General features: G+C 39.6%; 1 protein-coding gene across 1 annotated transcript; it reads right to left on the bottom strand.

Annotated features, from left to right (window-relative positions):
- Positions 1–4,108: 4,108 nt before the first annotated feature.
- Positions 4,109–26,986, bottom strand: LOC5577890 (venom allergen 5). The gene is made up of 3 exons (XM_001663546.2): positions 26,793–26,986; positions 4,446–4,968; positions 4,109–4,384 (listed from the first exon to the last, which is right to left on the bottom strand). The coding sequence occupies exons 1-3, from the start codon at positions 26,812–26,814 to the stop codon at positions 4,159–4,161; spliced, it is 771 nt and encodes a 256-aa protein (XP_001663596.2). The 5' UTR covers positions 26,815–26,986; the 3' UTR covers positions 4,109–4,158.
- Between the last annotated feature and the right edge of the window lie 456 nt (positions 26,987–27,442).

Raw genomic sequence — 27,442 nt, forward strand, 5'->3', positions numbered from 1 at the left:
GAACTGGAGTGTTCGCCCGAGATCTTCACGCAGATTTGAACACCGTCCATCATTGCTTTAATCAATCTTGTGAGCTTCCCGGGAAAGCTGTTCTCGTCCATGATCTTCGATAGCTCTACACGGTCAATACTGTCGTATGCCGCCTTGAAATCGATGAACAGATGGTGCGCAGGAAACTTGTACTCACGGCATTTCCGGAGGATTTGCGGTACAGAAAAGATCTGGTCTGTTGTCGAGCGGCCGTCGATGAAACCTGCTTGATAACTTCCCACGAACTAGTTTGCTATAGGCGATAGATGACGGAAGAAAATCTGGGATAGCACTTTGTAGGCGGTGTTTTGGATAGTGATTGCACGATAATTTGCACACTCCAGTTTGTCACCCTTTTTGTAGATAGGGCACGAAGCCTTTACATGATGTGTTGAGCTTCTGATAGAACTTCCGCGTTTCTTGAGAACAGTACAGCAACTTCATCTCTTGGCATTCCACCTCTTCCAGGCGGCGCTTTTTGTATTCCGGGACGGGTTTGCTGTTTCCGCTTCAGTATGTATCGTTCCACGTTTTGCTGCGTACCATACTGCAGCATTGCAGTCCGCTCTGCATTCTTCTCCTCTAAAACCTCCTGGCACTCCTCGTCGAACCAATCGTTTCTTGATCTCTGTTCCACATATCCGACAATGCTTTCGGCAGTACTTTGTACAACAGTTGTGATTTATATGCTATCATTTTGCAACAAAGGTATCTATCGACACCAAACCAAAATGTATGCCTCTAGAATCTTCTTAAGAACAATACCCGATATTTTTTATTTACAGTATGATCTTTTATAATACGGTAAAATCAACAAATGTACATGAAAGTCGCATAATAATAAACACACTATATACGGTTCGAGTAAACTACAGTTTTAAATCGGTATATCTCAAAATCCAGATACTATAGAAACTTGGGGTCTTTAGTTAAGTTGTTCTGGAGGTAATGCGCTATCTGATGGTACCGCATTTAATTCGGAATTTGACCGCTAGGTGGCACTAGTGGGCATGGAAGATTTACCTTTGTTTTGCAAATATTTCAGGATCCTGATCATTTAGAAGAATGGCGCCTTCGGCAAAGTTGTTTAGTAAGTAAAGGACTATCATTGTTCGAGCTAATTGATTCAAAATTTTGCCACAAGGCGGCGCTAGTGTGCATGAAACTTTTGTTTGCAGATATCTCAGGAGCCTGACCACTTAGAAAGATAGTGTCTTCGGCAAAGTAGTTCAGTAGCTCAAGGACTATCATTATTTGAGGCAAGAAATAGGATATTTTGCCACCAGGCGGCGCTAGTGAGCATAACATTTTTGTTTTGCGGATACTGCAGGATCTTGACTTTTCAGACAGGCACCTTCAGCAAAGTTGTTCAGAAGCTCAGGAACTATCATTATTTTACAAAATCTCGAACTTTAAGGATTAAACAAAGAAATAATTTGAACTACTGAACAACTCTGCCGAAGACGCTATGTTTTTAAGTGATCAGGCTCCTGAGATATTTGCGAAACAAATGTTTTGTGCTCACTAGCGCAGCCTGGTGACAAAATTTGTAATCAACTAGCTCTAACAATGATAGTCTATAAGTTTCCGAGCAACTTTGCCGAAGGCGCCATCTTGCTAAGTGGTCAGAATACTGAGATCTGCGATACAAAAGTTTCATGCACACTAGTGCCGACTAGTAACAAACTCCCAAATGTCTTGGCTAAACTAATGATAGCCCTTGAGTTATTGAACAACTTTGCCGAAGACGTCATCTTTCTAAGTAGTCAGACTCCTGGGATATTCGCAAAACCAAGGGTGTTGTACAAAGTACAACGTGCGACTACTCGCGTTACAAAAATTGCGCGACGACCGAAAGGTTAATAACTGCTTTGACTGTCCTCCAGCAGTCCTCAAGAGGGGCCCTGTCGAGCTCGCCATCACCCGGCAACGCTGCCTTAAGATGGTATGAATACCTCTAAACGTTCGCACCATCGAACCTGTCCAGCACACCTCCTGCAGCGCTACGATGCCGAAACCGCGGATCTTCAGTACATCGGAGAGTATGCGAGTGCTTCCGATGAAGTTGAGAGCTTTGCAGTTCCACGTACCGAGTTTCCAATCGCTAGTCCATTTCCGTCTCTGTGGTCTTTGCCGATTGTTCCGGTCCGTATTCTCTCGTTGACGTTCCTGTGCTGATGGGTTTTTACGGTTTACCAACCCCCTTGATTTCTGGCGGACCATTCCTCCTAAATGTTCGGAGGACCACAGTGCGCAGTTTAGCTTAGAGTCATTCTCTGGCACTCGGACGATGATCAGCCGCCCCTGACATAGGGAACAAACGCAAAAGCAAAAACAAACCCCCCCCCCCCCCCCCCCCCTTCCCTGTCAGCATACGACCAGAGCTCCCACCGGAGGTTGGTTACCCGATCTTCCCCAAGGTTACTCGTACCCCGGCCAGTACCACGAAGAGGTAGGGATAGGAGTTGCTGGGCAAGAGGCTAAGGACCGCACAAAGTGGTCTATTTTATTCCAGCAGGTACGCGAGGTACCAATGGTACGCCATGCCCAGCCAATTGGACTGGTAGCTTTTGATGATACTTGTTGAAAATTGGTTATTCTAACTGTAAAACTATATACACAGGTTGAAATTACACAGATATATCGTGAGGATAAAATTATAACCAGCTTTGAATATTCATACACATATTCAGACCATTGTATGCTGTATCAATATGGACTAGCTGTTGTAACGCTCTACATAGGACCTTTGAAAATGATTCTCAATCTCCCTTTTTGGTATACATAGATGACCCGATTTTGTCAGCCCCTTTTTCAAATCCTTTTTTGGCTCCTCTTAAAAAAAAGTGATTTGCAATGTTAATTTATTGATTTTTTGTGCATATCCATAGACCCTTGAACAAGATTACAAAAGATTTCAAAAAAATTCAATAATGAGACGGAGACAACGACAAAATTGTGTCAGTACTGTAGTACTAATGAATTAAATATAATATTCAATGTTGAAAAAATTGGAACGAATGTCGAAGAAAATTATCAATAATTTTAAACAATATTTGTTGCAACCTTTATTTGCCATGATAAGTGATTTATGTATTTAAGTTTATTGAAAGCGCTTTTTATAATCTTAGAGGAAGGTGAAATCAATTCACCTGTAAAAATCTGAACGGTAATGTTCATGAAATGTAATAGGGGAATTGGGGGTAAAATGGACACCCTAATTGTGATGGAATTGAATTTTATCAACATGATTGTAATTTCGAAAACTTCTTTCCACAGAGTCAAAGTTTCAAACATGTGGGTAAAAAAAACAAGTAACGGGGGTAAAATGGGCATACTTTTGGGGGTAAAATGAACATATAATGGGGGTAAAATGAACATGCCGTAGGGGTAAAATGAACGCCATTCAAATTGAACGGGTTGTGGTATGATTCTCGGAATTTGGTACATGATCAATGCAGATCTCACAGACATTCCAGAATTGATGGAACGCTTAGCCGTGGCCTTTTAGATGGCTATCCATCATAATCTAAATGTCAAATGCGATAAAACCTGTTAACAATTACAAAAAACGACTTAGAACCTTATAAGTAGAAGCAATAATTTGATACGCTAGAGTACCGATGCATGGTCAAAATCAGTAACATTCAACCAGCGTAGAGCCCAACCTGATTAAGGTGCGCGCTTTTGAGAGTTTAATGCTGACAAACTGGTAGAAATAGCGGTATCTTTTTCTAAAGAGGCTCAATTCAAAATGGTAAAATATGATAATTGTACAAAAAACGACTTCTTCATTATATATCAATAGTGATGGAGTAGAACGACATGCACTAAACAAAGGGCACGGGTATACCACAAAAAAATCAAAGAATGCTGGTCGCAGTGGTTCATCCAGAACAGAAACAGAAACGAAAAAAAAAATTATAAAATTACACTAACGAAGGAATTGAAAAAAAATTATAACAAATGGGAATTGCCGCACCTCACAAAGCAATACTTCTAGGGAAATATTTCATCAAATATTGAGGATTCTTTTTACTATTTCTACAATAATGATAGATCAACAAAGCAAAAAGCGTTTCGATTATGAGTATTTTAATGGCAAACAGCAGTGTACGGTTCCGTTCATCAGTTGCACAAACCAGGATAGGTGAGGCTTGGCCCCTTAGAGCATTGTGAAGCGGCAGCTCCTTTAGTGTAAGCCGGCTGTCCGATTATGTTTGTGAATGAGTAATTGCACACAAAATAGTCGTTCGTCCACAGGTCTCCGTTATACGTGTTGTAGGTAACCATACCGCATCCTATTTTGATCGTCCGATCGCTAACAATTTGTGTAAAGTGACCGATCTGGGGCCTACAAAACAAGATAGATTAGATAAACAGATTTCATTGACATCATCGGAAGCTATACTTACCCATTGTAATGCTTTGGATAGCTGTCTACATACGGGTGAGCATACGCATATTCGTTGAACCATGCATCCATGAAGTACTTCATCGATTCCTGTTTGGTGATCTTCAACCCGAAGAACCGCAAAACGCCGATGTTCTGTCCAACGTATTTGCTCCAATTCGTGTTACGGCACTTGTCGTGACCATATTCGCAAGATCTTGCGTTGGCTTCGGCGAGGTACTGAAGCTCCAGATCCCACTGCAGGGTTGGCATTTTGGCAGCCGGTAAATATCCGGGCAATTTTCCGCTGGCCAGCAGCGACCGTTGCCGATTATGGTAGTCTAGAATTTGTGCTCGAAGTTCGGCCGTCATGATCACCATCTGCGGTTGCTTTCCATAGCAGCTGGCCCCGAAGGGATTCGGAGGAGTGCATGCCACGTGTGGACCACTTCCTTGGCAAAGGGATGGATTGCAGTAGTAGTTCGGGAAATAGTACGTTGTGATTTGTGTTTCGTGTGTAAGAGAAATGGCGGCGAGAAAGGTAACTGAAATGGAAATACCATGAATGTTAGATTGAATGTATTATTTCAACTTTTTTATTACAGTTCATCTTTCAAAACACGCTTCATTGACAAAATACAATAGAATTTCAATTTGAAATGCACAGTTTTTCACCAAGACCAGGCCAAAGGTCGTGAGTTCGAATCTCACCAACCGAGGATCTTTCCGGGTTGGACATTGTCTTGACATCCCAGGGCATAGAGTAAATTCGTACCTGCCGCTCGATATACACATGCAAAAATGGTCATCGGCTTAGAATGTCTCAGTTAATAACTGTGGAAGTGCTCATAAGAACACTAAGCCGAGAAGCGGGGTCTGTCCCTGTTTGAACGGGATGCCATAATGAAGAAGAGAATTTTCAGTATTGTATTGCGTTGGGGTATGAAAATTGAATATAACGTAACTAAAACTCTCGGCATCGGAATTTATATAGAAAAAACTTAACCCTCTAATACCCAAATTTTTATTTTCGATTTAAATATCATTTTTAGTTATCTAAAATCGTTTTAAACACGTTTTGGGCAATGATTTATTTTTATTCGCAAATCTATGAATTTTGGATTTTGATTTTTATAATTTTTATTTTTGAACATCCCTATCCTTTTTCATTTTTTCTTGAAGTTTCTTCTAGTTACTGATTTTTGGCAACAATAAAAATTCAAGTTTTCACGGTACTTTTAAAAATAATAAATTTCAAATATTTTTCTGAAAATATTTTTATTTTCCGTGTAATTAACGGAAACACAGGTTTGGAATTATTTTAATACCACCAAGCCCTTCTTCTATTATAGGTTAATAGTAGAAAAATATAAAAGGTACGATTTTTTATATTACACGTTAAATAAACCCCAGACATTTGTATGTTATATAAGAATACAATTTTTCAAACAATTTTTAAAAATACAAAAAAGTTTCAAAAGTCATAAAAAACTTTTCTCATATGCGTGTTATGAGTCAAGGTTTAAGCCAAAAATAAAATCATTTTGATTTCTGAGCTACGAAAAAATACACAAAATTCCAAAGTGTACCCCGTCTAAAGGCGGGGTTGGGTATTAGAGGGTTAAAAATACATCAAATAGAATGTCATGAACTGTTAATGAACCGAGCTGTAATGCTAGATAAATATCAAATCCAACGCAACACCTTTCGGAAAGCCATTCAAGATGCTACACAACCCTGTTTGTATGAGTTCGTGAACAGCATCAACAGCATCAACGTCAACGTCTTCAACGAAAAAAAGAGTCGACACTCTACCCAACTTGGAAATTGATGGGAACACTTCGCTAAACTTGCCGCGTTTGGCAGCTACGAACAAAGCCAAAATTAACGGCTTGTCCTATGGCAACTATTACTCACCCTGGGGAATTTTCCTACATGGTCCACAGGGTGATAGCCAAACTAGCTAATCGGCAGACAGAAGTCATAGCTAGTAATTTGAATGCATGGGCAGTGGACTGCCTACCGCAGAGGCTAAGTGTTGTCGGAATCCCTAGCCGCATTAATTGTAGAGCGGGCTAATGTGGGTACAGTGAGCACCTTTCGCAGGAATGGTGCAGAATCGATTATTATTATTATTATTATTTATCTTTATTTGAGTGGCTTTTCGCCTTTGGTGAGTTCACCACTTTGAAACGGCAAAAAAGCTGGCCAGACGGGTTAGCCTAGACGGATTACATTGAAGGTTTTCACCGATTTCACGTTACTCATTACTTTACAATTAACAAATTCAAACAAATAGGTGACATAGAAGGAACAATACTACAAGTTAAAATTGAAATAAAAAAAAATCACTACGACGTATTTTTTAACGTTTACACGCTTCCTCTTTCTCTCTCTCGTTTACGCCAATTTCTGGCAAAATCCGGGTCTGCCTAAAACCGCCGAATACTGGTCAGTCCCAGTGATGGATTCGTGGATCCCGATTTCGTCGTGGGAGCATCGTATATGGGGAAAATATTTTCCACTTCTCGTCTCTGTGTTTTATCGCGAAGATGCCTACGACGGGTGCTAGAAGAAGCACCCACCAGCCTTTCAGCAGAGAATCCTCGATGTGCCATCGTGTAACGAAGGAGGAGATGAATCCCCTTTCCCTAAGGTTGGGGTATACGGCGAAACCGGCTACGACAGGTGTGGGAGGTGACCACTCACCAGCTTACTGAATAGTGGGCGTTGGTCGCCAGCATTCCGTTCCTCCCATGAAGACGTGCCCAACGAAAGAGGCTACGATGGGTGCGGGAAAAACCACCCACCAGCTACTGGACCAATGAGCGACCGGTAGCAGCAGTGAGGATTCGGAAAAAGGTTGATCTGTCTCCATAGTATTGGGCAAGATGCGACAACGCGTTATCGGGTGGCAGCCGATCAACGCAAGGATGTGCAAGATGAGGATAAAAGGCCGTTCCTTCAATTACAGCAGTGGTCCTCAGCTTATATGCTTATGCGGGCCACTTAGGTGTTTTCAAAACATAGCGCGGGCCATAACGTATTTGAGAATTTTTTTTATTTTCAATGAGAATGCAAAAAACATGAATCTTTTCCTATTGACATGAGTTTTGTGGTCCTTTGGTTATCTCTTGTAGAAGAAGGTTTTGACCAAAACAATACAGATTGTATTGTCCCATTAAAACAAAATCAGACTCCTTATTAATACGGGTTGGAGATATATCTGGGCTCCCTGAAATCCTTCTTTAAATTTGGATGCTTATGACTCTTGGATATTACATTGCTTCAAAAGAACTAAAATTTTATCAATAAACCGATGGGAAGACTTTTCGCGAAGCGAAGAAATTTATAGGCACTTAATTAATTTTAAACCCTTGGCTTATCTAAGATTTTTTGATTCAAGATATATTCAAGAGATATGGTCTCAGACAGATTTCTAGTTATCCCAAGGCTTGATAATAATTCCGCAGCATCACCAGAGTTCGAAAGAATGCTCTAGACTAGCGTGTTGTCTTTGCCTCTTTGTAAGAGATAGAAAATATACTGAGCAGAGAGGCAATAAAAAATGAGCGTGGAAGACGCGACACAAAACACAACGGATGAAAATTCCATCAAAAAAGAGTGCATTCACAACTCCGCGAGACCTGTTTTGTTTGGACGAGTCACTTAAGAGTTATCCTAAAGTGTCAGTAAGGGTGAGCATCGAAGCAAGAGAGAAAGAGTATCAGCAAAAATCCTTGCATTTCGATGCATTCTCATTCGAATCTTTTGAGGACTCGTGTTGTGAATTTTGGGTTAAATTTTTACTTCTCAGAAAAGCCTCGTAACCATCTCATTGTTGCATCAAATAGGAACTGTCAGCTGCCGCTAAACTGGTTATTCTTGGGCTGATAAATACAGCCAATATTCCATAAATTCCTAATGAAATCCTACAGGAAAATTTTTCATATAATAATGATCAACTTTCGAAAACATAGTTGCAAAGGCAAAAGAATATAAGCCTCGTTATTTCTTTTATGTAACACGCGGGCCACTTCACATTAACATTCAAAATGTGTTCGCGGGCCGCACAAAACCTTTACGAGGGCCGCATGCGGCCCGCGGGCCGCATTTTGGTGACCACTGAATTATAGCATCATCAACGTACACTGCCCACACGAAGGGAGACCCGACGACGAGAAGGAGACATTTTACGCGCAGCTGGAGCAGATTTATGACGGATGCTCGCTGCGTGACTTGAAAATCGTTGTTGGCGACATGAACGCACAGGTAGGACGAGAGGAGATGTACAGACCGAACAGACTGAACAGTCTGCACGCCATATCTAACGACAACGGCCAACGATGCGTCAACTTTGCAGCCTCTCGTGGTATGGTAGTCCGAAACACTTTCTTCCCCCGCAAAGATATCCATAAGACCACCTGGAGATCACCCGAGAACCAAATCGACCACGTTCTAATCGACGGAAATTCTTCTCTGACATTACCGCAGTGCGAATATAGATTCGGATCACTACCTAGTTGCTGTATGTATGCACTCAAAACTTTCGACGGTGACCAACTCGCGTCGTAGCCAAACGCCGCGGCTTAACATCGAGCGGCTACGGGACTCAGAAGTAGCCCAAGAATACGCGTAGCAGTTGGAAGTGCCCAGCTTGGCGCCGCCACTCTTGAAGATGGCTGGCGACACATAAGATCCGCCATAGGTAGCACCGCAACAGCAGCACTAAGTCTAGCGGCCCCGAATCCGAGAAACGACTGGTACGACGGCGAATGCGACCAGTTGTAGAATGAGAAAAATGCAGCATGGGAGAGAATGCTGCAACACCACACGAGAGCGAACGAGGCACGGTATAAACAGGTGCGCAACAGACAAAAATCGATCTTCCGAAGAAAAAAAGCGCCATCAAGAAGAACGAGATCGTGAAGCGATGGAAGAACTGTTCCGCGCTAAAGAAACACGGAAGTTCTACGAGAAGCTTAACCGTTCACGCAAAGGCTTTGTGCCACAAGCCGACATGTGCAGAGACTGTGACGGAAATCTTCTCACGAACGAACGTGAGGTGGTCAAAAGGTGGCGGCAGCACTACGACGAGCACCTTAATGGTGATGTGGCCAGTAGCGGAGGTGGCACGGAAATAACTTTGGGAGCACGCGCGGACGACAAAAGACTTCCGCCTCCAGATCTCCAAGAGGTAGAAACGGAGATTAGACGGTTGAAAAACAACAAAGCCGCTGGAGTGGACCAACTTCCGAGCGAGTTGCTAAAATATGGTGGTGATGCACTGGCAAGAGCGCTGCACTGATTTATTTCCAAGATTTGAGAGGAGGAAGTATTGCCGGAGGAATGGATGGAAGGTGTCGTGTGTCCCATAGATGTAGATCTACAAAAAGGGCGACAAGTTGGATTGCGCCAATTATCGTGCGATCACAATTTTGAGCGCCGTCTACAAGGTACTCTCCCAAATTCTATGCCGCCGTCTATCACAAATTGCTAGAGATTTTGTTGGACAATATCATGCAGGATTTATGGGCGAACGAGTAACAACGGACCAGATATTCGCCATCCGCCAGGTGTCGCAGAAATGTCGCGAATAAAATGTACCCATACATCATTTGTTCATCGATTTTAAATTGGCCTATGATACAATCGATCGAGAACAGCATGGCAGATTATGCACGAATACGGTTTCCCGGACAAACTGATAAGATTGATCAAGGCGACGATGCACGGTGTGCTGGAACACACATATTATCGAACTTGCATGAACCTCAGATCTTTTTTCACTAAAAGTTAGCCTTGATAGTCAAAAGAAGCTTGCAGAATATTGAAAAATCTTTCATCGGCAAAAAATTGGAAAAAGACGATTTTTGTATTTTTACCCTTCTCCCATATATGAGTTCATAGGAGAATATTAGAGATACACTAATATGATGACTTTTAACGGCTTAATGATCAATTTGACATATCTTTAACATGAATGAATTCTTAGATGTTTTAAATTAAGCATCATTTCCTACATACACTCACACAATATGACCAGCCCATGGTGGTATGCCGTATTTTATATAATGGAAATTTCACTTTTCACTTCAGAAAAGCTCATACGAACGCTTTGTATTCTTCTTTCTGAATCAAATAAGTAATATTTTACGTATACGGTAAAGTTTTCTAATCAGAATAGGAATTCCCAGAAATGGATACACATGGCAGTATAGGCTGTATTCATGTGCTTATACGCGCAAAAGTCTTGAGAGAGGGTTCACTATAACATGATTAACAGTAAACGGCTTATATAGTCTTAATGTGGTCTCTACTCTACTTCGGATCGACATTATGTCATCACTCCAATTATTTGTCATAGGATGAATAATAAATGTGGCGACGATGACAAATCGATCCAACGTAGTTCAGCACTTTTATTCAAGACTTCGCACTTATGGAGGGGGCTTATGGAAATAGACACAACAATTTCAATATCCAACATGGACACATACATTTAAGTATCGTAAAACGAGGTATTTTTGAAAATGCGGCTAACTTTGATAGTGCGGGATCCGCAACGTACTAAACAAAATAACAAAAATTATGTTATTCAGTTAAGCAAAACGAATACGAAACTAAGGGGTATCAGTGTGACACTTCACCTCTGAGCTGTTTTCGTGCCAATCGAGAGTATTTGAGGCTTTATATTCGAATATTTAAAAATGATGAGATTTTGGTACTTTCAAAACGCTCACAAACAATCTGTTTTACTATCACTATTTCATGAAACTATAATGAGTTCGGTACGTATGCTTGATGGCCTAGCTATAGTAAAACAAGAATCCGGTATCAAACCTCATAGGGAAAAACAGTTTTACAATTTGGAATCATTTTCGTAATCAAAGTCACAAATTCCCATATAACATTAAAAGCCTAGAGGTATGCAACGCCTCATGTACTTTACGGGATTCATTCGATTTATACTCATTCATGTTCCAAAAACGATTGATTTATGGTGAATTCAATGTCGAAACTTGATTATCGATAGATATCTATTCAGAGATATACTTTTATACCCATTATTATCAATTTATGATGGTGTTTATCATGTTTGTTTTGACTGAAACCCGTTTTGAAGATGTTTCTTGTTCGATAAATTCTGTACTTTAATTGATAAAATCTAATCCAGTTTCTCTTTTAACATTTCAGTCGTCGCGCTGTTGTATTCTGTACAACACTGGTGGAAAAACATCGCTCTTCGTTCCCAACAGCAGCGTGGTGGTTCTGACGGTGGCAAACCGCGCGACGACTGGAAGGTTAACATTCTCCAATCCAATTCAAACTGTGATGATGTCAAACAATAGTTTGTTTTGGATTTTCATGTGCTTATCTACTCATTATCAATGTTACCCCATTACCAAAAACTGACTTTCGATTATATGAAAAACTATAGATTCATTAAGATCGAACCGTTATGCAATCTTTCAAGTGCAATCGATAACTAACAAACCAGTGCTTGTTTTACAAATAAAAAATAAAATATTTAGATTTTCTCTAAAAAACTTTAAAAGTTACCCCGTTTGATGGTATGTATTTAGTTTTAAGTATATGAATGTAACTAGGGATACGTTAATGATGTGAGGTTTTAGCAAACGCACCCAACCAGCGGCTGCAAGATTTCCATTTAAATCTGCATGACAACTTTACAAGTATTATATAATATTGTTACTCATACAAGAAATATAAGACTATCATAGTTTTTTTTTTATTTTCACATCTTACATTTTCTGTATAAACCCTGTATATGTAACGATATTTTACAATATTTGTATGCGTTCTTGTTTTAGATGTAAACATACCGTATACAGGATTACGTAGAATCTTCCTCCATCTTTCAATCAAAACAAATGTGAATAACAAGACCAGCTAGATGTGAACACACCATACAAAATTTAAACAGTACATTGCCCTATATAATTGTATGGCGGTTTATTTTAATGGTTGCATGTAATTATACAATTGTCTGTTATCTTAAAAAAGCGTCATGTTCAATGACGAACTCCAATGATTTCAATTATTCTGTAGAATAGGAAACATTGATTGAAACTTGATAAGTTGTAGTATGTTTACCTTAATAAATTTATGTAAAAATGCGATGTCGTTAATAAACGGCATACCACCATGGGCTGGTCACCTTGTGTGAATGTAGGTAGAAATTATGCTAAATTTGAAACGTCTTGTAATCGATTCGTGATCAAGATATATCAAATAAGTCTTTGAGCTATTGCAATGCATCAAAATTAGTGTAACTCTTATATTCTCCTATGAACTCATACAGTATTGGACAAAACATTTGCAACTTTTTCGATTTTCCATACAAAATGACCAACTTTGGTAAGCTATATCTCGGTTATTTATAGACCGATTTTAATGAAATTTTGGCAGAACATCAGACATAACTCAAATTTTAAAAAACATTTTTGAGTGATTTTTCCAATCACAAGTTCAAAAGCAGTAACGGTTTGACAAAAGTGAATTTTTTGACGATTTTTTTAAAAATGACATTACCAAACATATTGAAGGAATAGCTTCATGGTATCTTCAGCAAAGTTGTAGATTTTAACGAGATGAACAAGCTTGCTGAAGATAGTTTTTGTGTATGGCTATCAGATTTTGTGATAAATAGTTTTGAATTTTTCGTCAAAAATTACACTTTAGTCAAACCGTTATTACTTATAAACTCATAATTGGAAAAATTATTGAAAAATATATGTTAAAATTCAAGTTATATCTGATGTTCTGTGAAAATTTCATTTGAATCGGTCCATAAATAACTGAGATCTAGCTTACCAAAGTTGGTCATTTTGTATGGAAAATCGAAAAAGTTGCAAATGTTTTGTCCAATACTGTATATGGGAGAAGGGTAAAAATACAAAAATCGACTTTTTTCAATTTTTTGCCGATGAAAGATTTTTTAATATTCCGCAAGCTTTTCTTGACTATAAAGGCTAACTTTAAGTGAAAAAAGATCGGAGGTTCATGCAAGTTCGATAATATGTGTGTTCCAGCACACCGTGCGATGGAGCGAGTGACGTAGTCCGAGTATCAGGGACACTCTCAAGTCCCTTTGAATCTCGCAGAGGGTTACGGCAAGGTGATGGCCTTTCGTGTTTACTGTTCAACATTGCTTTAGAGGGTGTGAGAAGAAGAGCGGGAATAGACACGAGTGGCACGATTTTCAGAAAGTCCTTTCAGTTACTTGGTTTCGCCGACGACATTGATATTGTTGCACGCAACTTTGAGACGATGGCGGACACGTACATCCAACTAAGGGCTGAAGCTAGGCGAATCGGACTGAACATCAATGTGTCGAAGACGAAGTATATGATAGCGGGGGGCTTAAGAGAAGACACGGCACACCCCCCACCTCGAGTTCATATTGACGGTGATGAAGTCGAGGTTGTAGAAGAATTCGTGTACTTGGGCTCACTGGTGACCACCGACAACGACACCAGCAAATCCAGAGACGCATCGTAGCTGGAAATCGTGCCTACTTTGGACTCCGCAGAACGCTCCGATCGAGCAAAGTTCGCCATCGCACGAAGTTGACCATCTACAAGACGCTGATTAGACCGGTACTCCTCTATGGGCACGAAACATGGACCCTACGTGCAGAGGATCAACGCGCCCTTGGTGTTTTCGAACGGAAGGTGTTGCGGACCATCTACGGCGGAATGCAGATGGAAGACGGAACGTGGAGAAGGCGGATGAACTATGAATTGCATCAGCTGCTGGGAGAACCAACCATTGTCCACCTCGCAAAAATTGGGAGGCTGCGGTGGGCCGGGCATGTCACCAGAATGTCGGATACCAACCCGGTGAAAATGGTTCTCGAAAACAATCCGACCGGCACAAGACGACGTGGGTCGAGCAAGTTGAGGACGATCTGCGGATCCTTCGCAGAATGCGTGGCTGGCAACGGGCAGCCATGGAACGAGTCGAATGTCGTTCAGTATGTTGATACGGCCGCAGACGTGGGACGTACCACCTGAGTTTTGGGTGCTCAGGGTGCCCAGTCACGGATTTTGTTGCCTACTCAATGGTAGGTTAACGTTTTCACTGACGTAAACGTGGGACTTACCACCCAAGCTTAAGAGCTTGGGGAGCCCAGTTACGCGTAGGCTATCCTCAAACTCTAAAGTTCAGTCGATTAGATAAACAGATGTTTTTAAATTTCGTCAAAAAGTTTGGCATCTTTAAGGAAACAGAAAAGCGTAGCATCGCTGATTCTATCGTCCTGTAGGATCGTGCAAATGCTTCCCATATCGTACTGCTTTCTCAGGAGTTTCAGAGTGGGACAGGTGTACGAGAAGTGTTCAACAGAGTTATGCACCTGGCATAACTGCTGCTTTGCTGGCCCATTCAACGACCGTCGCTTCTGCTGTGCCGGCGGCATTCATCGCAGCATCTAACGGACCCTTTAGTACAAAACCTAAAACCAACTAACCTTACGCATGCGTTGAACTCCACACAAATAACCGAACTCGAAGACAAGGAGGAGATGATCGATAAATGTCGATAGAATCAAATTAGAAATCCGCACACACACATTAAGGAAAGTTAGGAAGAATGAAGAAGTAGAAGAAAGGAACACGTCATGAATTAAAACCCAGGCTATCAAATTTGAATAAACTTCTAAATGTTTTTTGTTGTTCTCAACAAAGTTATGTATTTTTGTAGTATGCTAAACCTTTCCCTGCAACAGTTATTGGTTTCGAGATTTCTCACGTTTCGCGTCGTTCTACATGCTTCTTTTTTTTTTGTACGCCAGGATAGACTGCCGGGGAAATCAGTCCCTTTACTCACGTGTCACAGAGAAATTTGAATTAGTGAGTTCTTCCAGTGATGATACTCGTGAGTGGTGTCTTTTTGTGTCGGTCAAACGGTGGTCAGCATCAACTACCCAGTGAACACAAACTCGTATACGATAGCGCATAAGAGTACAAAAGTGGAGGCAATATACGTATATGCGCCATAAGGCTGCATGCAAGTTGTACGTATATCGCCTCCACCTTTGTACTCTTATATACCATCAAATACAATGGTGTGTTTACTGGGTATTTTTTTTTTAAATCGCCTATGACGACCTCTATAACTGAGAAATCTCGATCCACTTTACCTTTTGAGTTTTCTGTATCGTTTCCTAAATTGCAATTTGGACTCTTATAAAACAAACCCGCCTTGAGGTTGGGTTTCTTGCCGGGCAAACATAACTCGACAGACGGTCCTTTTCGGAGGTGGCACTAGAGCCGTCTGTTTTTTTGAGCCAGGGAACGAAACAGGAGACGGAAAACCTTCAGCCGTATTTTACGTGCTATACATCACAGGGAGCACCCGAAAGAGTGTTGTCGACGTAAGCTGGCGATGAACATATACGGTAGCATTTTTCGTTTCTCCAACAGGCTTTTTCTCTTCGACAGGCAAGTCGCTGTGCAGCAACCGATGGTATCATCTCTGGCATCCATTTATTCCACAAATCTCTCCACGACAGGGCCAACGACTGTGTGATGTCAAGCAACGGATTACAACACAATTTTTTGAATGTTGGACAGTTCGCTGCCTGATGTCCTCCTCCGCCACAAGTTGGGCAGGTCGTTGATGGCTCCGCTCTCTTTGTTGGAGCGTACTTGGGTTGGCTAATTAGAGGCGTAGCAACGCTACTAGTGGCAACCAGAAGAAGACTGCTGACTGCCTCCTTAGCGGCGCCCTTGAGGTACCGCTGAAGTCGCAATAGATTTTCGGAGTCCGAATACCCACTTGCGTTTGTTGAATGTAGGTAGTTACTAATGAACAGCGGCCACTCGATTGGGTCCCCAGTGAACGAAGGAAGTTCTCTAGAGATTACTTGTCGGTTTGGTTGAACAAAATTCTGTCGAGGTTCATTTTGGGGCATGGCATGGGAGTGGAAAACGGGCAAATCTGATGATGGTTCATTTAGGGTGGATGTATAAGGGGCATTTTTTTTTTTTTTTTTTTTTTTTTTTTTTTTTTTTTTTTTTTTTTTTTTTTTTTTTTTTTTTTTTTTTTTTTTTATTAGTATCATTCTAAACATTACATTCATTTCTTATATCTAGGTGTTCTGTGTTATTTGACAACACTATCATCCTAATTTGGTAAAACAAATTTAAGATTTAATTAACATTTTGTTAACAACATATTACATTTCATTTACCGTAGCAGTTCAGATTTTTTACAGGTGAGTTGATTTCACCTGCTTATAAGAGAAAAAAAAATGTTTTTAATATACTTAACCTAACTTAACCTAAACATATAACGCATTAATCGTGGCAATAGAAGATTGTAACGATTTTTGCCTGAAATTATTAATGATTGTATTTGACATTTGTTCCAATGTTTCAACATTGGATATTCTATGTAACTCATTGGTACTATACCAGGGAGGAAGCCTCAGAATCATTTTCAAAATTTTATTTTGAATTCTCTGCAGAGCTTTCTTCCTGGTATTACAACAGCTAGTCCATATTGGTACAGCATACAACATGGCTGGCCTGAAAATTTGTTTGAATATCAACAGCTTGTTCTTAAGACAAAGTTTTGATTTTCTATTAATAAGGGGATAGAGACATTTTACATATTTATTACATTTGGCTTGAATGCCCTCAATGTGATTTTTGAAAGTTAAATTCTTATCTAGCATGAGCCCTAGATACTTAACTTCATCTGACCAATTTATTGGAACCCCTCTCATCGTGACAACATGTCTACTTGAAGGTTTCAAATAAAGAGCTTTTGGTTTATGTGGGAATATTATTAGTTGAGTTTTGGAAGCATTAGGAGAAATCTTCCATTTTTGCAAGTATGAAGAAAAAATATCCAAACTTTTTTGCAATCGACTACAGATGACACGCAGGCTTCGTCCTTTGGCGGAGAGGCCTGTGTCATCCGCAAACAAAGATTTTTGACATCCCTGAGGTAGCTCAGGTAAGTCAGATGTGAAAATATTGTATAATATTGGTCCCAAAATGCTGCCTTGAGGAACTCCAGCTCTTACAGGAAGTCTTTCAGATCTGGAGCTCTGATAATTAACCTGAAGTGTACGATTTGACAGATAATTTTGAATTATTCTAACAATGTATGTTGGAAAATTAAAGTTTTTCAATTTTACAATCAAACCTTCATGCCAAACACTGTCGAATGCTTTTTCTATGTCTAGAAGAGCAAGACCAGTAGAATAGCCTTCAGATTTGTTGGAACGGATCAAATTTGTTACACGTAAAAGTTGATGAGTGGTCGAATGTCCATGGCGGAATCCGAACTATTCATTGGCAAAAATTGAATTTTCGTTGATGTGGACCATCATTCTGTTCAAAATAACCTTTTCAAAAAGTTTACTGATGGAGGAAAGCAAACTGATTGGACGATAGCTAGAAGCTTCTGCAGGATTTTTGTCTGGTTTTAAAATTGGAACAACCTTAGCATTTTTCCATCTGTCAGGAAAATATGCTAATTGAAAACATTTGTTGAATATATCAACTAAAAATGATAAGCTACTTTCTGGAAGTTTCTTGATGAGGATGTAGAAAATTCCATCATCGCCAGGAGCTTTCATGTTTTTGAATTTTTTAATAATAGTTCTCACTTCTTCCAAATCAGTCTCCCAGGCATTTTCGAAAACGTTCTCTTGATTGAGAATATTTTCGAACTCCTGAGTAACTTCATTTTCAATTGGACTAGTAAGTCCTAAATTAAAATTGTGCGCACTTTCAAACTGCATAGCAAGTTTTTGAGCTTTTTCGCAATTAGTTAGTAATAATTTGTTTTCCTCTTTCAATGCCGGTATTGGCTTCTGAGGTTTTTTCAAGATTTTAGATAATTTCCAAAAGGGCTTAGAGCCAGGGTCCAATTGAGAAATTTTATTTTCAAAATTTTTGTTTCTTAATTGAGCAAAACGTTTCTTGATTTCTTTCTGCAAATCCTGCCATATAATTTTCATAGCAGGATCGCGAGTGCGTTGAAATTGCCTTCTCCTCGCGTTTTTAAGACGGATCAAGAGTTTAAGATCATCGTCTATAATCACGGATTCAAATTTTACTTCACATTTTGGAATTGCAATGCTCCGGGCTTCAACAATGGAATTTGTTAAAGTTTCAAGAGCATTGTCAATATCAAGTTTAGTTTCTAAAGAAATGTTAACATCAAGATTGGAGTCAACATACGTTTTATATATATTCCAGTCGGCTCGTAAATAATTGAAAGTGGAGCTGATAGGATTGAGAATCGCTTCTTGGGATATTTGAAATGTAACAGGGACATGATCAGAATCAAAATCAGCATGAGTAATCAGTTGGCTACAAAGATGACTAGAGTCGGTTAAGACCAAATCAATCGTAGATGGATTTCTAGAAGAGGAAAAACATGTGGGGCTATCAGGGTATTGAATTGAGAAATATCCTGAAGAGCACTCATCAAATAAAATTCTGCCGTTGGAATTACTTTGAGAATTATTCCATGACCGATGTTTGGCATTAAAGTCACCAATGACAAAAAATTTTGACTTATTGCGAGTCAATTTACGCAAGTCTGTTTGGAGCAAATTAACTTGCTGCCCAGAGCATTGAAAAGGCAAATAGGCAGCTATGAAAGTATATTTACCAAACTGTGTTTCAACAGAAACACCTAAAGTTTCAAAAACTTTAGTTTCAAATGATGAAAACAGTTGATGTTTTATACGCCTATGAATGATGATTGCAACTCCCCCACATGCCCCATCAAGTCGATCATTGCGATAAACAAAAAAGTTAGGATCTCTTTTGAGTTTAGATCCAGGTTTTAAATACGTTTCGGTAATAACTGCTATTTGCACGTTATTAACCGTAAGAAAATTAAACAGCTCGTCCTTTTTACCATTCAGAGAACGAGCATTCCAATTTAAAATATTTAAATTATTATTTGGATCCATTAGAAAAACGTAATCCAATAACAATTTGATTTGTAAATTTTACACCTACTTGGACTGCTTCAGTCATAGTGGTGGCTTTGAACATTGCATCAATCATTAGATTCAATTGTTCAGTTAGAAAATTAAAATCAGAGGCAGACATGTCATGTGATTTCCCATTGGAATTTTCGGTAGACGAAGAAGTGGAGTTACCTGTGGCGGTAGGGTTTTTTCCATTTGATTTGAAACTAGTAGAATGGGTACCCATGGATCGAACAGGGGAGGAGTTCGAATTTCCTGCTACGATATCGGCAAAGGATTTACCGTGGGTAGATACATTCGAAATAGAAAGATTCGACCCGACGGTTTAAAATTAGTTTGTGACTGAGCATGATTATGATCTTCCTGATGGGTATGATTCATGATCAAGCGATCGTTAACTGAAAAATGAGCATTGTTCGATACTCTACCAGGCAAATTCCGGAAACGACCGTTATCGTAACGGATATTATCTTTCATCTGCCTGGCACGAGCCTCAATGACCTTTTTGCGTGAAGGACAATTCCAAAAATTGGACTTATGGTTAGTCCCGCAATTACAACATATGAATTTGGTGGTATCTTCCTTCACTGGACAGACGTCTTTGGCGTGAGAAGAACCTCCGCAAATCATGCATTTAGCATCCATGCGACAATTTTTTGTACCATGACCCCACTTTTGGCACCGACGGCACTGAGTGGGGTTCTGGTAATTTCCTCCAGGTTTCTGGAAATGTTCCCATGTCACACGGACATCAATCAAAAGTTTTGCTTTTTCTAAAGCTTTAATATTATTTAGTTCTTTTTTGTTAAAGTGAACTAAATAAAATTCTTGAGAAAGCCCTTTCCGAACAATGCCAGATTGGGTTCTCTTTTTCATAATGATTACTTGGACTGGGGAAAATCCAAGTAAATCATTTATTCCATTTTTGATCTCTTCAGGTGATTTATAGTCACTTGAGAGACCTTTCAAGACAACTTTGAACAAACGTTCAGTTTTGTCGTCATAAGTAAAAAATTTGTGCTTCTTCTCTTCAAGATGTTTGAGAAGAAGCTCACGATCTTTAAGAGTTTCCGGCAAAACGCGACAGTCTCCTTTCTTTGCGATTTGGAAGGAAACCTTGATTCCCTTAATGGAATTCAAGATCTCCTGCCTAAATCCCCCAAATTCGGAACAACTGACCACGATAGGCGGCACTCTTTGCTTCCTCACTTGAATCAAAGAGCCTGGGCTAGAGGCTGCTTCGATTTGGTGTTCGGAAAATTTGTCTAGAGCATCGAACTGATTGCTCATTTCGATACAATTATTCATTTCACCCTTGGAAGAAAGTTCGCATTCCGGGGAAGCGTCCTTTCTTCCATTCTTGCCACGTGTAGTGACAGTTTTAAAACCCACTTTTTTGGAAGGAAGTAGTGAATTCAGAGATTCACCCTTCCTTTTGTTTGTTGTTGATACCATGTTTAATTAATAAACGAAAGAAGACGTGACCTTCGAAAGGTTTTTTCCCAAGACGGTGTCCAAGAAGGATTACCACCGCTAGCTTTCGCCAACGGGTCCAACGAAAAATCGAAGGCACGGGTCCAAACAAGGATCGTAAAGGGATCAATAGTAGAAAAAATAGTACTGAAAAGTACTGTTTTAGTAGCACTGAAAAGTACCGTTTTTAATTTTAGCACTGAAAAGTACTGTTTTTGTAGCACTGAAAAGTACTGTTTTATTGCTTTAGGTAGTTTTTAAGAAAACTTCCAAGAGCAGAGAGAATTCGTGTACGCACAGCACGAAGGTACGATGCGCACTGTATAAGGGGCATTTATTGGCGATGATTTCTTTAAGAGAATCGAGTATTGAGATCGCCCTCCCACTGTGATGATCATCGAAAGCTCGTCCATTTCATTTTGGTGGTGAGGGGGACTAAGCGGGGTGTAGTTCATCGGTCACAAGGGAATGGCAGATATATGTGTTTCACTTACCGAGGGTGCATTCTGGCAACGAATATTGTTACCTTACAAGGGTAACGTATTTTTTGGACGAGCGCCTCTCTCAGAGATTTTGGGTGCGGTGTATTCCAATAGATTCGCTAGAGGCTGTACATCTACTAGTGGCAAGATGTTCTCTCTGCCGGCAGCTTACACTACATTATCATCGATGGTTATTCTTCCAAAGGTCTTCTCCATGTCGATGCTGGACGCCAGATGACTATCATCGCTCTTCTGATTTGCATGGATAGCACAAACCCTCGTCTTCAATGAAGTGGACGTAATCCACACGTTGCTCCGGTCAACTTAAGTCCCAGTGTGTGTGTGTGACTGCTCTCAACACTTACACCAGGTATCTCAGCAATATCGCTGAGAGATCCGACAGCACTGTTCTGCTCATGGACCCATTCCTTCACCCTGCTTATTCGATTGGACCGCCCACTATTCAAGCTTGACATATCAGCTTCGTTTCGCTGCCCCAGAAGTTTGTATTTGCGTGTAATGTACTCCTTCTCGCGCTCCAGATTCTCTAGGGTAGCTTGCTGGATATTTTCTTGCAAGAGGCGTTCTTCCTCGAGGCGCTGCATCTCACGAGCCAGTCTTGCTCTACGTGAGCTAGATGAGCTCGTCCGTCCAGCAATTGAGTTCTGTTGAGAGATTCGAGTGCGGGAAATACAGATCGCACAACAAAATGACTTCGTGTGAACTGTTTTCTGGGTCAGTACGGCGCAGGAAAAGTGATACCACTTCTTACAACCTTCGCACTGCACCATGAACCACTCGGCTTTGTTTGGATGATCGCAGGCACCACAATCCTTTTCATCCGCACGCTCCTCGTCAACTATGGATGGTTCGAAATTGGCCTCCGATGACATCACGGATGCATTCTCACGATGAACGTCATCATTTTGGAGGTTAGCCGCACCTTCTGCTATAGCTCGAGTTCGCGACCGTGTTTGCCGTACAGCCGATCTTCGATTCATGGTACTTCAAAATCCGTAAGTTCTTTAGTTTTCTATTGTTGTTATTTCGGATGTCTTTGAGCAACTCGCTTTTTTCCGCAGAGCATCGCTAAAGCTGCAATTTTTATTTATTAACTAGTGGTCCCGGCAAACTTCGTCTTGCCATCAAGTAGGCTGTTGAAAACCAGTACGAATCGTCCCATACAAAATGACAGTTCCGTTCACTCTCGTTATTCCGACTTTCCCGGTGAATATCCTGCAACTTTTATACACACAAACACGTCGGAACCCTTGACGAACAAAATGGAGAAAGAATTATCAAAATCTGCTGACCCGTTCGTAAGCCATTTCGTGACATACAAACACCATTCCATTTTTATTTATATAAATTAAATGCGATTCCAGTCGATTTCAGTATACACACTCCGAAAAATTCATGCGATTTTACGTCTTTTGGATGCACATAAAAGAAGCGAGCCAAATGACGTGAATTTGTGTCACATTCTAAGTACGATGGTGTCTGATTCGGGAACTGTCAAACATAGCGGCATCGTTTTCATGTCCTTCATCGTGTAAAATTCCATTTTTCCTTCAATACATATTTCAGAATCCCTTTTTACGTCATTTCATCACTTACATCATGTGTGATTCAGTCATAATGTGAATTACGTCCGAAGTGATTTTCATTATTTTTAAGAGTGAATTACTTACAACTTAGTGTCTGAAAAATATTCCACAACTTACAGAATACCAGTAGAAGATTTAACTGTAGAGAGTCTTAAACTAAATAATGGGTTGCATTTAATGTTATAAAAAGGAAAATTCAAAATATATATTTTGAGAAATAACTTCTGCTTCACTTGAGTATAAATTGTTTATAAATACTTCGATTTTGCCTATCATTCTGCCTGACAATTCGCTAATGTCAACTCTAATTTGAAAACTCCTCCGCTTAAGGGGTTACATTGCGTCGAACCGAGGGGTATTCGCTGTCCTCAACAATGGGCATAAAGCAGTTATTACTTAAACGTATTTGAAACCTGGATCCAAACTAAAAAAAAAAATCCTCACTTTTTGTTTATCATAATGATCGACTTGTTGGGGCATGTTCGGCAGTTTGAAAGCGCGCACAATTTTAATTTAGGACTTACTAGTCCAATTGAAAATCAAGTACTCAGGACTTCGAAAATATTCTCAATCAAGAGAACGTTTTCGAAAATTCCTGGGAGATTTATTCTGAAGAAGTGAGAGCTATTATCGAAAAAATCAAAAGTATGAATGCTCCTGGCGATGATGAAATTTTCTACATCCTCATCAAGAAACCTCCAGAAAGAAGCTTATCAATCTTAGTTGATATATTTAACAAATGTTTTCAATTATCATATTTTCCTGACAAATGGAAAAATTCTAAGGTTGTACCAATTTAAAAATCAGACAAATTTTACGTGTAACAAATTTGATCCGTTCCAACAAATCTGAAGTCTATTCTACTGGTCTTGCTCTTCTAGATATATAAAAATGCATTCGACAGTGTTTGGCATGAAGGTTTGATCGTAAAATTAGAAAACTTTAATTTTCCAACATATATTGTTAGAATAATTCAAATTTATCTGTCAAATCGTACACTTCAGGTTAATTATCAGAACTTCAGGTCTGAGAGGCTTCCTGTAAGAGCTGGTGTTCTTCGCATTTTGGGACCAATATTATACAACTAGTGGTCCCGGCAAACTTCGTCTTGCCATCAAGTAGGCTGTTGAAAAACGCCATGAAACGCCCCGTGTAAAATGTAAGTTCCGTTCACTCCTGTTTTTTCAACTTTCCCGTTAAATATCCTTTGCTTTTTATATACACAAACATGTCGGAACACTTCAGGAACATAACTATGGAAGAATTTTCAAAATCCGATAGCCTGTTCTCAAGCCATTTCGTGACATACAAACACCATTCCATTTTTATTTATACAAGATAGATATTTTCACATCTGAATTATCTGAGTTACCTAAGGGATGTCAAAAATCCTTGTTTGCGGTTAACACAGGCCGCTCCGCCCAAGGACGAAGCCTGCGTGTCATGTGTAGTCGATTGCAAAAAAGTTTGGATATTTTTTCTTCACACTTGCAAAAATGGAAAATTTCTCCTAATGCTTCAAAAACTCAACTAATAATATTTCCACATAAACTAAAAGCTCTTTATCTGAAACCTTCAAGTAGACATGTTGTCACGATGAGAGGGGTTCCAATAAATTGAGCTTGAGTTTGAGCTTGAGCTTGAGCTTGAGCTTGAGCTTGATTGGCCGCCCGTGGATGCTACACCAGGATCGCCAGATCAGCTCCACTTACACAAGGAACCAACCGAATGACTGCTTGGGACTAACAGGCATCCTCAGTGTATAAGTGCTGGTGATCTTCTATTTTTAGACGACAATGGTGCCTGCCACGTCAGAATGCAGACCAATGTGGGGAAGAGGGAGGAATCGATGATGCATTAAACTGGCTCCCACGTAGACCGTATATACCACTGCATCTACGCTAGTTCATGCGGGAGTGTTTGGATTGAGGGAAAGGCATGGCAGAGAGGTTTGCTTTTGTGCTTAGCAGACTGCCTATGAATCAGGAAAGGCATGCGCGTGGAAGAATGGAAGCGTTAGGGAAACAATTTCTTGTCCGTCTCTGGTTCTAGCGTTTGCTATGAACGAATAGTTTGAGTGTGATAGATTTAGAATGGAAGATAGAAGCAAGTGAGAGATATACAACTACAAAGTACGAGGAAAGGGACGGGCCTGGGATTGAACCCATGACCTTCTGCTTATGAAGCAGAAGCGGTAGCCATCAGACCACCAACCCCGTCTAAGAGGGATTCCAATAAATTGGTCAGATGAAGTTAAGTATCTAGGGCTCATGCTAGATAATAATTTAACTTTCAAAAATCACATAGAGGGCAATCAAGCCAAATGTAATAAATATGTAAAATGTATCTATCCCCTTATTAATAGAAAATCGAAACTTTGTCTTAAGAACAAGATTTTGATATTCGAACAAATTTTCAGTTCAGCCATCTTATATGCTGTACCAATATGGACTAGCTGTTGCAATACCAGGAAGAAATCTCTACAGAGAATTAAAAATAAAATGAAAATGATTCTGAAGCTTCCTCCCTGGCTTAGTACCAATGAACTATATAGAATATCCAATGTTGAAACATTGTAACAAATGTCAAATAAAATAATTAATAATTTCAGGCAAAAATCATTACAATCTTCTATTGCCATGATTAATGCGTTATATATTCGCGTTATATATTCGAGGTTTAGTTAGGTAAAGTAAACCGAAAATGTGTTTTTTTTTCTCTTATAAGCAGGTGAAATCAACTTACGTCAAAGAAGTTCACTGTTTCTCTGTTGTGAAAAGAAGAATCCAAGACTTGTGATTGCTAGAACTATGAAATATATTACTTAGTACGTTCGAAGAACCCATGCAACCCGGTGCAACATAAGAACGAATAAGTTTAAATCCAAAACAACTGCTAGGTACTATTGGCAGAGAAGTGAATTATATCTCACATTTAGAATGCTCTTCTTTCAGTACTGACAGTTCAGTGATCTAACACAAAAGAGCTGATTATTTGTACATCAATGATGATTAATCCGTCTTTATGAAAAGGTCGTATGTATTTTTTTTTTTGAAATTCATTCTCTTTAGTAAATGGCCGAATGACCCGGAACCCAAAATTGTAATAGGTAGCAATTTGAATACCCTGAAGAAAAAAAAAATAAATATATATGTAACATTTTCGTAGACAACCTAAAATACAAACAACTTGGTCGATGAAATTACCATCTAAAGTGCCATTCTAACTCTTCAAATGCATCTTTTCGCGTAAATTTGATGTCAGGACCATTGTGCAGTGAGTCATTCAAGATCGCCAAGAACTTCATATTCAACCACATATGATATCCATCAAGGATCTCTTTAAGAATTTGTAATGGTTTATGTTTGATGTTTTGAAAGGAATTAGTCTTAGATTTCCTGGAAACTGTCAAAACTCTTCCGAGACTTCTTGACACTTGCTAAAGAATTTATTTGAAATAGAAAGTTTGAATAACCTGCATTTTTTGCCAATATTAGTTGTACGTCTACTCATTAATGCAATTTTATAGTGATGAAAACTACAAAAAACCGCTCTGTCTGTTAGTGAAACAACTTTGAATGAATGAATGGAAATGAGCCAAACGATAACGAAAAAAACTGGTTTCTAATTTCTTGTATTGAACAAGGTTAACCTACTTTTTTAATTAAGTCATCAAACTCAATTTAATTAGCAATAATGTAACTTTTGTTTTAAATCAGACACGTGTTACGCTGTGATAAGCATTTATTACAATACGCTTATTGCATGGCTTGATCTGTGATATAAGTGACAATGAAATTCGTCAATGATTTACTTACCAATAGCAAATATAGACTTCATCTTTGTGATTCTTTGTCTGGCGAAGAATCAGTTGACCAGGATATGTAAATTAGAACCTTGAAACTATAACATCAAGCTTCAAAAAGTGTACACTAGGTTAGGGAGAGAGAGCTAACTGTGAGATCAGACCGTTCACGGCCGAACTTGGATGAGCACTGACCTTGTAGCACATCGAGAGGAACAATATATTCTATCATCAAGTTTAACTTTTCGGGATAACTTCCCAGAACCGGCTTTTCTCCAGAAAATCCGGTTTTGAAATTCGCATGCTAAACTGTCCCCCAAATATAAATCAAAAAGTCAAACACATGGTTCGATAAACGAAATGGGTTATCAACGCGCGCATCATTTCTTTCCGAGATTTCTAACGAATCAGCGAATCAGGTTTCCCGCAGAGGGTGTAACTTCCGTGGAAAGTGATGCTATGGAAGCGAATCTTACAAAGCGAGCAGGAAATCACTTCAACCCTGGCTCGTGGCAACAGAAGCTTTCTGACGACTGAGATGTGATTTCACCACAGTTCAACAACTGGTCAGTCAAGCTTGCTCGGAAGACACCTAGACGACAACTCTCGTGACGCATCATTGACTCGTTAGCACCTTGCCATGCGTTGTCGGGTTCCCTCGAA

This window comes from Aedes aegypti, chromosome 1 (assembly GCF_002204515.2).
Source record: "Aedes aegypti strain LVP_AGWG chromosome 1, AaegL5.0 Primary Assembly, whole genome shotgun sequence".
Taxonomy (NCBI): Eukaryota; Metazoa; Arthropoda; class Insecta; order Diptera; family Culicidae; genus Aedes; species Aedes aegypti.